This window comes from Castor canadensis, chromosome X, assembly GCF_047511655.1.
Source record: "Castor canadensis chromosome X, mCasCan1.hap1v2, whole genome shotgun sequence".
NCBI lineage: Eukaryota > Metazoa > Chordata > Mammalia > Rodentia > Castoridae > Castor > Castor canadensis.
In genome coordinates, this window is record NC_133405.1 from 4460061 (window position 1) to 4473763 (window position 13703).

General features: G+C 42.5%; 1 protein-coding gene across 6 annotated transcripts in view; it reads left to right on the forward strand.

Annotated features, from left to right (window-relative positions):
- Cd99l2 (CD99 molecule like 2) overlaps nucleotides 1-13703 on the forward strand; it is a 94934-nt gene that overhangs the window by 48286 nt on the left and 32945 nt on the right. For 4 of the 6 annotated variants that reach the window (XM_074062429.1, XM_074062426.1, XM_074062428.1 and 1 more), the window contains 2 exons: nucleotides 9663-9727; nucleotides 10708-10795. In XM_074062429.1, coding sequence (XP_073918530.1) covers nucleotides 9663-9727; nucleotides 10708-10795 — 153 coding nt within the window. Of the gene's footprint in view, nucleotides 1-9662; nucleotides 9729-10707; nucleotides 10796-13703 lie in introns of all 6 variants that reach the window. The other 2 variants (XM_074062427.1, XM_074062431.1) reach the window with 1 other exon arrangement.

Sequence of the window (13703 nt, forward strand, 5' to 3'; positions counted from 1 at the left end):
CATGGCTTAAGAGAACAGAATCTTATCCTCTCATCATTCTGAAAGACACAAGTCCTAAGTCAAGGTGTTAGCAGAGCCACACTCCTTCGTAAGACTCCAGGGAAAGACCCTTCCCTGCCTTTCCAAGCTTCTGGTGACCCCAGGTACTCCTTGGCTTGTGGCTACATGAACCCAGTCTCTGCTTCTGTCTTACACGGTGTTTCCCTTTCTGTGTCAATCTGCTCTTATAAGAACCCTTGTTACTGGATTTAAGGCCCACGTGAATAATCCTGGATGATCTCATCTCCAGAGCCTGCACTTAATTACATCTGCAAAACTCCTCTTCCCAAATAAGGAAATATATATGATATATGTAAAATGTGTATTTACACACATATACATGTTTATATATACACATTTGTACCTTATTGTTTTTAACCGCTGCTTAACGCACTACATACGCATCCAGCAAATATCTGAGTGCTGGCTGTGTGTCAGTCACTGTTTTAGACACTGAGGAGGTATAGTCAGGAGGCAATCAGGCACAAACCTGTGCCTCTGGGAGCTAGGATTCCAGTGACGTGGATTTGGCCATAGCAAATAACAACATTTCCTTACTGGAAGACACGTGGTTTGTTTCCTTTTATGTAATTACAAATAAGGCTAACGTGAACATTCTTGTCCATGTCCTTTGTGCCTAAGGGCAGTGAAACCACTAGGCCAGAGGGTATGTGTATCTCATATCTTAATAAATTCTGCCAAATCGTATTCCAAAATGGATGTGCCACACGCACTCCCACTAATTGTATGGTGACTTGTGTGACGCTCTCAGCACAGTACTTAGAACAAGGTGAGAAAAAGCATTAGCTGTTACTCTTCTTCAGCTGACTTGGTTGGAAGGACAGGCCGTTCCTGGGCCTCAGGTGTGAGAGCCAAGCATACCTGAGGAGTACATACCTGCCTAAATTGACTGCCAGACTCAACGCAATGCCTGCGCACATCCCAGCTGGATGTTTGGCAGACATGGGTGAGCTGATTTAAACATTCCTGCAGTGTCTTAGTTCGTTTTCTCATTGCTCTGACAAAATACCAGACATAAGCAGCTTAAAGGGAGGAATTATTTATTTTGCTCGTGTGAGTGTTCAATCCTTGTTTGCTTTGCCCCATGTGGTCAGGTAGAACGTCATGCTGGCAGGACAGGGTGACTGGGGAGGTTCTTCACCTCATGATGGACAGGAAGCAGAGAGAGAGGTGCCTGGGACAAGAAACGGCCCTCAAGGACATGTCCCAGCAACCAACTTCCTTCAACTAGGCTCCGCCTCCTAAAGTTCCCAGAATAGTGCCACTAGCTGAAGAGCAAGTTCAACTCATAAGCCTGTAGGGACATTTCATATACAACCCATAACATGGCAATTCGAGGGACCCGGAATAGCCGAAATCATGTTGAAAAAGAAGCAGTTGAAGGATTCACACCAGTTTCAAATGCACCAGAAACCTACAGTAATCAAGGCAGTGTGGCCTTGGATAAAGATGGACACAGTGATTGCTGAAATAGAATTGAGAGCGTAGAAATGAGCCTAACGTCTATGGTCACTTCATTGTTTTGACAAAGATGCCACGACCATTCAATGGTGAATGGACAGTCTCTTCAACAAATGATGTTGGGACAACTGGATATCCACATACAGAAGAATGAACTTGGACCCTTACCTCATACCACATGAATGAACGCAAAACTCACCGGAGACATAACTGTAAATCTCTTAGAGGCTAGTTTTTGTATGTGGTGTGAGGTAAGAGACTAGGGCACTCTCAGGTCTTTCCTGAGCGTGCACACAGTCCTATGTGTGCAGGTGACCTCTTAGATCGCCAGGAAAATAAATACTCTTAATTTATTAGCCATGTTGGTTTCAATGAAATCACTTAATGTCTCCAAGACAAATAGGACAAAGACAAAACAAAAATCATAAGTATAAACAGACTCTCAAATAATAAAATTTTAAACTTCCCAGCTGGGACATTTTTTTCCAGTGTTGGGAATTGAATCTGGGGCCTCATGAATGCTAGACAGGTGCTCTACCGCTGAGCTATACCCTGGCCCTAAGAGGGGATTTCTTTAATATTAGTATCCCTTTCTGAGTCATTCACCAGACCATGTGATCTTCCTCATTAGCACTCATCAGCCAACATGTCTGGGATGCTTAAGACCCCCAGAATGTCACATCTATGTCTGACTGACAGCCTTCAAGATCACAGCATAGTGCACCCTTTCCTCCAAGCTTACATTTCCTGTAACTGAGGTTTCGAAGAGGTGAGCCTACCCAACTCTCCTCATTTGAATCATTTATCCCTAGGAAATTGTTCTCCTTTCTACATTGTGCATCCCTCCTCCCATCTAAAAAAATCTTTCAACTGTATAGGTCAGGGGGTTGCAAAATGACCTGTATCTGTTGGTTACCAATGTTTCCTGGGTACCTGCTCACTGCCAGGCACCGTTCTAGGTGTGGACAAGGTCTCTGCCCTTACAAAGGTATTTTCACCAGGAAAGGACAGCCAGTACACAAAAATAATTTCCAATATTGCTGAGTTGGAGATAATACAACAAAATGATACAGCAAGACCCCAAGGAGGTGGTTCGGGGCAGCTCCTTTAGATAAAGTGGCAAAGGTGTCTCTGAGGAGAAGTGACAAGCAAGGAGCCACTCAAAGGGTGCAGAAAGCACTGTCACAGCCAAGGGATCGAGTGTAAGAGCTCTAAGGTAGAAAAGAGTGGCTCACTGTCGTGCCTGAAAGGCAGCCTGTGTGGCCAGAGTGTGGACAATGTTGGAGAAAAGACAGAGAAGTGGACCTGGGACACACCATATAGGATCTCACAACATGGGGGAAGAACCTTAGGAGATTTTTAAACAGTTTTATTGGGACATAAGTCACACGCCATGTAATTTGCCCATTTCAAATGTGCAGTCCAGTGGCATCTTGTGTACCCACACAGTTGTGCAGCCATTGCTACAGTCGGTCTTAGAGCATTTCATTACTTAAAAAAGAAACCCCAAACCCTTGTCTTAGTCCCTTGTCTGTTGCTAGAACTAAATACCACTGACTGGGTAATTCATAAAGAATAGAGTTTTATTTTAGCTCATGGTTCTAGAGCCTGGGTAGTCTGAGAACATGGCACTGGCACATGAAGGCCTCTCACTGCATGGGAACATGATGGAGGGTGTCCCATGGCAGGGCAGAGGAAGTGAGCCAAAGAGATCTGCTTTCATAACCGTGCCACTCCTGGGATGACCCCTGAACCGGTCATCCCTCTGATGGATTGATCACCTCACAAAGATCTTACACTGCTGCACGGGGGACCGAGTTCCCAAAACATGAGCATTTGGTGGGCACGTCAAACCATAGCTGTCGCCACCAATCCCCCAATTCTTCCTGCTCCCACCCTTCACCCTTCAGCAACCACCAATGTCTGTGTGCCATGGATTTCATTATTCTGGATATTAGTAGAATCCTTCCATGGACTTTATACCTGGCTTCGCTCACTTAGCGCAGTGTTTCCAAGGTTTGTCTAAGCTGCTTTCAGAATTCTCCCTGCCTCCACCCACCCCCCTGCTCATTGGCTGTTGTGGGAGAACAGACTTCTACTTTCGTGAAATAAAACTTTTTATGAGCTAGGCACGGTCCCATCTACTTAAGCGGCTGGGGTGGGAGGATCACTCGAGCCCCCAAGTTTGAGACTCGCCTGGGCAACGTAGCAAGGCCCCAACTCAACTAAACAAACAAAAAACCACTACCACCACAAAAACATTCTTCTGGATGTCTTCATTTCCTGGGAAGGCCATAGCTACTGTTCGGTCTGTTTGGCTGCGGTAACAATGCTCACAGTTCTGAAGATGGGAAGTACAAGTTCAGGTTGCCAGTAGATTCAGTGTATGGTGAGGATTTCTCTACTTCATAGATGACACCTTCTATCCCTGTCCTCACGTGGGGGAGGGGCAAAAGGCTGCTTCAGGCTTCCTTTGTAAGATCACTGATGCCATTCACGAGGGCAGACCCTGTACCTAATCACTTCCCAAGGCCCCACCTCTTAAGACTGTCACCGTGGGGGCTAGGTTTCAACACAGGAACTGGGGGAGGCACCCACATTCAGGCCATAGCAGACACCAGCATTGAACACAGCAGGGGAACCTGGGAGTGTCCGTAACCTTGGCACAGCAGCACGATGCAGGGAAACACTGCTGACCGGAGCACCTACTGCCAGAAGCCAAGAATCTGTCCACTTGAGAAAGGCCTCACAGAGCCTGGCTTCTTTCATTTAGGAGTCTCACTCCTTTGAAGAGGTGACTGCTACTCTTAGTCCTTGCATCTCAATTATAGATGATAAGAAGTTCCATTCAAAGATTCATGTCAAGAAGATCTGTAGTTAATAGTTTGTAAAAAAAAAAAAAAAGACAAAACCAAAAGAAAAGTACCTAATTCCAAGCTCCTGTTCCACTGCTTGCTGCAGGCTCAGACTGTGACTGGGCAGCTGGTTCTGTGCACGTGTAAGGACTGCCCGCTCTTGAAGTAGCACCTGCAGATCTTCATAGAAAGCAGACTTTTCCAGAAACTCTGTTTGACAGGGCAGTGCTCCACAAAACTATGCTAATGCAGACTGGGCTACTCTGGCACAGTGTAGATTAATGGGGTACAGCTGAGAGCCCCAAATAAATCTTTGATGTGTATAGTCAGCTCAGTTTAAAAAGACAGATAGGTAAATATTTTGCACAATAAATAGCTGTTTGAGTCATACAGTTTTTAAGCTAGCATTTGCATAAGCAACAGTAGCTTATCTGAGTTGCTTAAGTAATGGTTTGAATAATGTGATCCTTCTTTCATACCTCTCTGTATCAGCGTAATGTGCTGTGCATACAGAACCTGGGTTGCACAGGTAAGCTGCACGCCTTCATTGACAGGTGCAGAGTCAACTGGAAATTAGACATACAATCATCTCAAAACTGTTGATGAGCTAGGTTAAATCTACATGCATGTATAGTATAAATAGCATGTTATCACACATCGTTCTTTTGGCATAAAAGTCCACCCCTGTGTGGGCTTCACATTAAGGTGCCCAGAAGGGTGTCCCGAGCCTTGTAAGTGCTGCGCCAGCATGATCACTTGAAGGGGAAGACTTTCCATGCTATCAACTTCCATATTTCCTTTTTTTCTTTCTTTCTTTCTTTTTTTTTTTTTTTTTTGGCAGTGCTGGGGTTTGAACTCAGGGCCTCACACTTGCAAGACAGGTGCTCTACCACTTGAGCCACTCCACCAGCCCTTTTATGTGATGGGTTTTTCCAAGGTAGAGTCTCGTGAAGTATTTGCTGGGTGGGGCTCAAACTGTGATCCTCCCGATTTCTGCCTCCTGAAGAGTTAGGATTACGTGTGTGAGCCACCAGCGCCCGGCTCATAGTTGCCTTTTTACAGATCTGACTGTGAGAAAATGTGCATGCAATTGTGGTATGTTCTCCTTTCCAATCCCTCTCTTTAAAACAGTAAGAAGTTGATGTAAAATTCATATAACATAAAAATTAACCATTTTATTGAATTTTAAAATGTTCTTGTATATGTGTATCTGCTGCCTTGTATCCTTTCACCTACATTTGTTTGGTGATATTGGAGGTTTGAACTCAGGGCCTCATGCTGGTAGGCAGGCACTGTACCATTTGAGCCATGCCTCAGCCCTTCTTGCCTTTGGTTATTTTTTCAAATAAGGTCTCGCATTTTTGCCCAGGGAGGGTATGAATCACTGTGCTAGCTTATTTTTTGAGATGAGGTCTCCATAATGTTTTGCCTGTGCTAGCCTCAAACCATGATCTTCCCAATCTTCACCTCCTAAGTAGCTGAGATTACAGGCATGCACCACCACATCCAGCCCTTGACGTACATTTTAAAGTGAACAGTTCAGTCGCCATCTAGCACATTCACAATGTTGAGCAGCCGCCATTTCTATCCAGTTCTAACACATTTCTATTTCTCCAAACTAAAATCGCTTCCATTAAGCAGTTTGTCCTCATTCCTTCCTTGCCCCAACCCAAGGCAAACACCAGCCTATTTTGGTGTATATGAACCGTCTACTCTGCTTATTAATACATAGTCCATGTGTCATACAATGACATTTTGTTCAACAATGGACCGCATATACAAAGTCATCTCACGCATAAGATTACCTGGGAGCAGAAAGCTTTGTTGCCTAATGAGCCCTCCTGTTGTAGCCTGACACACCGCAGGTCAGTGGTAAGGACGGTGTAGACACCTGCCGTGCTGCCGCTCTTGTGCATGTGTAGCAATGCAGTATGCACAGTATGTAACACTGATAATGAGCTGCCATTGCTGGCTATGTATTTCCTGTACTTTTAATCATTATTTCAGAGTACGCGCAATCTTGGAGTAGGAAGCTTCCATGCAGTCTAGGGGTGTAGTAGGCTATACCATTGTTTTGCGTAAGTGACACTGTGATGTATGCAGAATAACAAACTTGCCTGATGATGCATTTCTCAGGATATATCCTCCTCATTAAGTGACACATGACAGGTATGGTGGCTCAAGCCTGTAATTCTAGTTACTCTGGAGGTTGAGATCAGGAGGATCATGATTCAAGGCCAGCCCAGGCAAAAAGTCCATGAGACCCCATCTCAACCAATTTTTAAAAAGCTGGGCATGGTGGCCCATGCCTGTCATTCCAGCTATGTGGGAAGCATGAATAGAAGGATTTCTATCCAGGCTGGCCCAGGCAAAAAGCATGAGATCCTATCTGAAAAATAACTAAAGCAAAAAGGACTGGAGGCATGGCTCAAGTGGTGGAGCTCCTGCCTAGCAAATGCAAGGCCCTGAGTTCAAACCCTACTGCTGCCACCCCTCCAAAAAAAGAAAGAAAAACAAATACAAAAAGTGTGCCATATAGGTACATGACCCTTACATCTCTGGCTGCTGTCATGTAGCATCATGTTTTGCTGATGAAAACTACTTGGAAAAATGTGAATCTCTGCTGAATATGTCCAGCTATTTTCCTTGCCATTAGTCTGTAAACACTAGACACCATAACACATTGGAGTAGGGTTTACAAATAACCCGGAGATGACGTAAAGCATAGAGGAAGATGAGATGTGCATGGGTTATACCCAACCACTACACCAGTGTATATAAGGGCCTTGAGCATCCGCAGGAGTGAGGTGGGTCCTGGCATGGGTGCTGTGTTAGTCGGTTTCCCATCCCTATGACAAAATACCTGACACAAACAAATTTAAAAAGGAAGGGTTTATTTTGGTTCATAGTTTCAGTGGTTTTAGTTCATGGTTGTTTGGCCCTGTCACTTTTGGGTCCATGGCAAGGCAGAGCATCACAGTGGGATTGTGGGAGAGGAAACTGCTCATCTCATGGTAGCCAGGAAGCAAAGAGAGGGAGAGAGGGAGGGGAGCAGGGTCTAAATATCCCCTTCAAGGGCAGCCCTCTCGTGACACAGTTTCCCTCCACTAGGCCCTACCTCCTGAAGTTTCCACTGCCTCCCTATAGTGCCACCAGCTAGGGGCCATTTAACACATGGGCCTTTGAGGAGCTGTAACAGATACTAGGGGCCAGTTCCACTTCATTTGTTCTTATGTCTGAGTAATATTCCATTGTGTAGCTTGTTTATTCATTCAGCACTTGAGGGACTTTTGCTGCTCCCCTCTCTTAGCTACTAGGAATAGCGTTACTGTGAACATGCTGTGTACTTGTACCATTTGAGAGCCTGTTTGCAATCCTTTTGGGTGTCTGCCTCACTGTGGCTTGCTGGTTCCCATGGGTATTGTACGTTGGACTTCTTGAGGACCTGCCAAATGACTTTCCACGGTGGCAGAAGCATTTTACACTCCCCCTAGCCATGTAAGAGGGCTTCCATTATGACTGGCACCTTGCCACCCTTGCCAAGGATTGCTATTATGTTTTAACCAGTTTGTGGGGCTGAGGTGGAGCCTTGCTGTGATTTCATTTGCATTTCCCTAAGGATTAACAATGGGTTAATTTTTGTATATGACTTAAGATAAGATCGTCAGGCTAGTTTGGGAGGTATTGGTATGCTGACTAATTATTGAGTCTTGTTTCCTATGAACATGGAATTTTGTTACATTTACTTGAGTTGTCCTTTTCTTATCAGTGTTTTGTAGTTTTGTGTATTTCTTTACTCTTCCTTGGTTAAATTCATTCCTAATACTTTGTTTTTTTCAGTACTGGGGATTGAACTCAGGACCTCACACATGCTGGGCACTCTAGCACTTGAGCTATGACCCCAACCTTGGTTTTAGTATTTTTATTGCTATTATAAATGGCACTATGTTCTTTTTTTTTTTTACAGTTTTTTTATTCATAAATGGCACTATGTTCTTAGTTCCTTTTTTGATTGTTGCTAATGTCTAAAATGCAACTGATTTTTATATATTGATATTGTATCCTGCAACTTTGCAAATGAACATGCTGGAGGTGTGGCTGAAGTGTACAGCCCCTGCCTAGTAAGTGCAAAGTTCTGAGTTCAAATCCCAGTACACCAAAAACAGCCAACACCATTTCATGATGAAAACACTCAATAAACTAGGAAGAAAAGGGAATGCCATCAACCTGCAAAACAGCATCTATGAAAACTCTGTAGTTAACCTCATACCACAATGGGAAGTCCTGAAAGCTTTTCACCTAGCATCAGCCGGCGATGAGGAGATGCGTTCCCACCACCTGTACTCAATGTTGCAGTGCAGGTTCTACTCGGCACAGTTAGCCAAGGGGCAAAACAGAGCATCATCCAGACTGGAAAGAAGAACTCCAACTGTCTGTGAAATCAAATGACACGATGTCACATACAGAAAGCCCCAAAGCTCTCTATGGTAGCCATTTGCTCTCCATTTATTTCTGGTTTTGCTTTTCCAATAGTTAATAATTACTGAGTGCTTGCTGTGTGCCAACCTAAACCTGTTTTATCTTCGCCTTTCCTATTCATTAAATCTTCTTTCCCTTGACTTCTAACAATACAAGATATGCAACATAGTCATGATGCTTGGGGAAAGAAGCAATTAGCAAACTCTTGCACATGGTGTAATTCTTGTGAGTTACATCCATAATTTGAAAGGCATATGCTTGAGCCCAAAGTCTTAATATTTATAATGGTAGCCATACTTACATAAAATGCTGTGTGTGTGTGTTTTAGCCACTTTCAGCTGATGAAATCCCCCCGACCCCCGCCAGTCTACCAGGAACGTAACTTCAGCCCATCCCTCAGCGTTATTGTGTATGGGGAAAGTGCTGGGTGCACAGTGTGGAGCCAGGGTTTGAAGCTATCAGAGGTGGCACTCAAACCATGCAACTCGGGAACACATGGTCACCTCCAACAGATGTAGGCTCAAGCCCCAGCTCCACGTGTCACCAGGTCACATGCAAGACCACCCATCTTACCACTCTCATTCCGCTCAGAAAAATGATCAGAATCCATTGCATTTGAAGCTGCATGGTTTTTGTCATTCTTCAGAGTGATTTGGAGGTCTCAGCCTAGATGAGCCTAGAGGAGTAAGGCCAAGTTCACTCTCCCCATGGCGCGACTTCCCCAAGTCAGGACGCAGCTGCTTTATTATATTATTATTGTTGTTATTTTACCAAGTGTGTCCCTTTGCTGTCCTCCCTCCCATTTAGAGAGATGGGATCACTTCACGACAACCAGGAAGCCAGGAACAACCAGAGCTCCAGCGCACCCTGCAGGTAACTTGACTGTCCTGAGGAGGGCAGTGAGGAAGAAGCCTGTGGAGCTCCCTCTGGGAGCTCTATCTAGTTTTAAGCTCCATGTATGCAAAGCCAACCAAAGCTTCCATTGAACACGGAACTGAACTCAGTACAGTACATGCCTAGCTGGTCACTGTGCCTGGGAAAATTCTAAGAGAAAATGCATTTGGCCTTGTCCTGCTCTACCATTTCATGTTCTAAACTGAGGGACGATGCAGTGGGTTGGGTTTTGGAAGCCCATAAACACTTTCTTTAGGCACAGGGAACATTTTGGAAAGGCATTTATATTATAGTAACATCTTTCAGCAAAGAATTTGGAACTCAGTGCTTCTTTATGGCTCTTTCCTCTAATTGCTTGAGCTTTTCTCCACATGGGCCATTGGCCATTTGGACATCTTCACCTAGGTAAAGAAAAACTTGCCCTTATTGTTGGGGACTCAGCCATTGCTCCCATCAGTGACTCATTACCAGTATACAGGAGCATGGTAATAATGCATTCCATGTAGTAGACAGCTACCTTCTGTCCAAAGTGACAGTGATGACCCAAGAGTGTCACTGCAGTGTTTTGATTCCTCAGGATGCCTCCACATTTCTCTACCCAAAGGGGTGCTTTGTGGCCATGTGGCCCCCTGTGATTGACTCTGTGCGTCTGGTTTTGAATCTCGGGTCAATACCTGTAATCAGTCAACATACTGTGAAGTGCTCTGGCTGCTGGCTTAAGCAAAGCATACTTAGGAATATAAACTGAAAGCTGGTCACACACTGCAGACTCAGAAAGCTGTGACTTGCTTCCATCTGTCGGCATTTTCACTATCAGCGTCTGTGCAGAGTCAAATTCCAAATTAAGTGCTTTGCCTTAACTCATTATTTGTACTGATCAATTGAATCCAGGGGTGGTGTTTAGATTTTTTTTTTTTGTGCCCAGTTGTTAATCAGTTGCTGTTTCTTTTATGTTTTGGGTCCCACCGAAGTTAACGATTTTGACTTGACTGATGCTTTGGGTGATCGCGATGATGGCCGCAAGAAGCCAAGTGCAGGAGGAAGAGGTAAATCCTGGCTGCTTGAAACCCTGCTTGGGTTCTGTCTTTTTAACTATAACAGCCCCATGAGCCACTCATGGTTTGGTGGGCCCAGGTCACTTCAGGCCGCAGGAGAACTCCAAAATGAAGGTGCTCAAACATTTTGGTCTCAAGACTCCCCAAATTATTGAGAATCTCAAGAGCTTTTGTTTAAGTGGGCCATATCTATCAATATTTATCACCTAAGAACTTAAAACTGAAAAACTTTATTAAACAATCTATGTAAACAGCACTAAAGCTATGGCTTTAGTTTACACATTAATGTAAATTGACTTTTGGTTTTTATTACTGTTGCATTTTGAGAGCTTTTTAAACATTCTAAACACTAGTCCTTACGTAGGTAATTTGCAAATATTTTCTCCCGTCCTGTAATTGATGTTTTTGTTCTCTTAACAAGGTCTTTTGCAGAGTAGACAGTCTTAATTTTGATGATGTGCAGTTTATCTATTTTTCCTTTTATGGGTCCTGTCATGTCTGGGAAGAAGGAAGTCTCTGGGTAATCCTCAGGCCATAGATCCCTTTTTTCTTTCCTCAAAGTTCTCTTTTTGGCCTATGAACATCTAATTGCTCCAGCACCATTTGCTAAGAAGACTCAGTTGAATTGCTTTTGAACTTTAAGGAATCTATTACAATATACCTTTTTGTTACATCTGGTGTTCTTATATTTCGTTGAGGATTTTTGCATCTATATTCATAACGTACACAGTTCTGTAGATTTTTTAGGATACCTTTGTCTGGTTTTCACATCAGAGTAGTACTGGTCTCAGTACTGATTTTGAAAGTTTTGTCTTTGATTTTCTGAAACACTTTTTGAAGGATTGGTCTTTATCCTTTAAAATTTTTGTAGAATTCACCAATGAAGCCATATGGTCCTGGGTTTTTCTTTGTGGGGAATTTTTTGATTATTAGTACTGTCTATTTGCTTGCTATAAGTCTTTTTCAGATTTTTAAATTTAATTTCTTCTTGAGTTAGTTTCAGTCATTTGTATCTTTTAAGGAGTTTGTCCATTTCATTTAGGCTATCCAATTTGTTGGCACACTTTTGTTACTAGCATTTCCTTTAAATCCTTTTTTATTTTTATTAGGTCAGTAGTGATGTCTTCTCTTTCATTTCTAACTTTAGTAACAAGTCATCTTTCTTTTTTATTTTTCAGTCCAATTAAATGTTTGCCAATTTTCTTGATCTTTTAGCAAACCATCTTTTGTTTCATAGACTTTCTTTGTTCTTTTTCTGTTCTTCATCTCATTTATTTCGACTCTCATATTTATTATTTTCTTTCTTCTGCTTATTGTGTTTGCTCTCCTCTTTCCATTTTCCAAGGTGAGAGGTTAGGCTAGTCACTACAAATCTTTCTTCCTTTTTAATGTAGGCATTTACAGCAACGAACTTCCTTTTACACATGACTGTGGCAATATCCCGTAAGTTTGGGTGTGATGGATTTTTGCTTTTATTTTTGTCAAAATATTTCTTAATTTACCTTTTGATTTCTTCTTTAGCTTGCTATGATTATTATTATTATTAATATTATTATTATTATATTTGCAGTGCTGGGGATGGAACCCAGGTCTTTGTACATGCTAGGAAAGTGCCACAACGCTCAGCTATAATCCCAGCCATTCCACTTATTTGTGGATTTCGCCTTTTTCTATCAATGATTTTTAATTTGATCAGAAGGTATGCTTCACTGATTTAATCCTTTGACAAATGTCAAGGCTTGTTTTATGACATAGCTGAGGGTCTACCCAAGAGAATGTTTTATGTGCATTTGAGGAGAATACAGGTTCTGCTGTTGTTAGATGGTGTTTTCCATATCACTTAAAACTCAATGGCTGATTTTGTCGGTCAGGTCTATATCCTTGAGGATTTTTGATCTAGTAATCCAGTTAATTGCTGAGAATTGGGTTATGAATTCCCCACTATAATTGTGAATTTATTTATTTCCCATCTTAGCTCTATCACTTTTTGCTTCAATATTTTGAGTCTCTTGGTTTTTGGTGCATCCAGATTTAGGATCATTGTGCTTCCTGGTTGATTGATCTGCTTATTGTTGTGTTGTGTCTTTTTTCTCTAGTAATGTCTTGTCTGTGACGTCTTTCTCTAACATTAATATATTTATGTTATTTTTTGATTAATGCTCAAGTGTATATGAAGACCCCCAAACCCCAAAGTGATTGCTATTAAGGTTAAGTGAACTTTTCCTATTCCTCGAATCCCACTGAGCACTCTTACCCTATGAATGGAACATTTACCCACTTTCAATTCGTAATGTTCTTATACAGTCTGTTTGGAAAATGTTAGGGTCCTGAGCTGTGTTGAGCTCCCAATGATGAGACCTTTCCTCATGCAGTAGTTCAAGGTTACCTTTATTAATATCACCAGTAAACTGAAAGGCAAAGTCTTTACATGTTGGGTAGCTATCATGGTTATGGATTCACATTTTTCAATGTTGTAATTTTTTTTTCAATTAAAAAAATACATTCTTTTTTTTATTTGTTTATTCACATGTGCATACATTGTTTAGGCCATATCTCCCCACTACCCCCTGTCCCCTCCCTCTCCCCCCCACCCCCCTCGCTTCCAGGCAGAATCTGTTCTGTCCTTATCTCTGATTTTGTTGAAGAGAAGACTAAGCATAATAAGAAAGACAAAGCGTTTTTGCTAGTTGAGATAAAGATATCTATACAGAGAGATTCCTAGCATTGCTTCCATGCACAAGTGTGTTACAACCTGAATTGATTCATCTCTACCTGACCTTTTCACTAGTTCCTGGTCCCCTTCTCATGCTTTAAGGTTTCTGTATTAGTTCTTCTGCAGTAGGGACATCAAATACTTTCATGTTTTGGGTTTCTTACCTATCCCCATACCTCCTGAGTG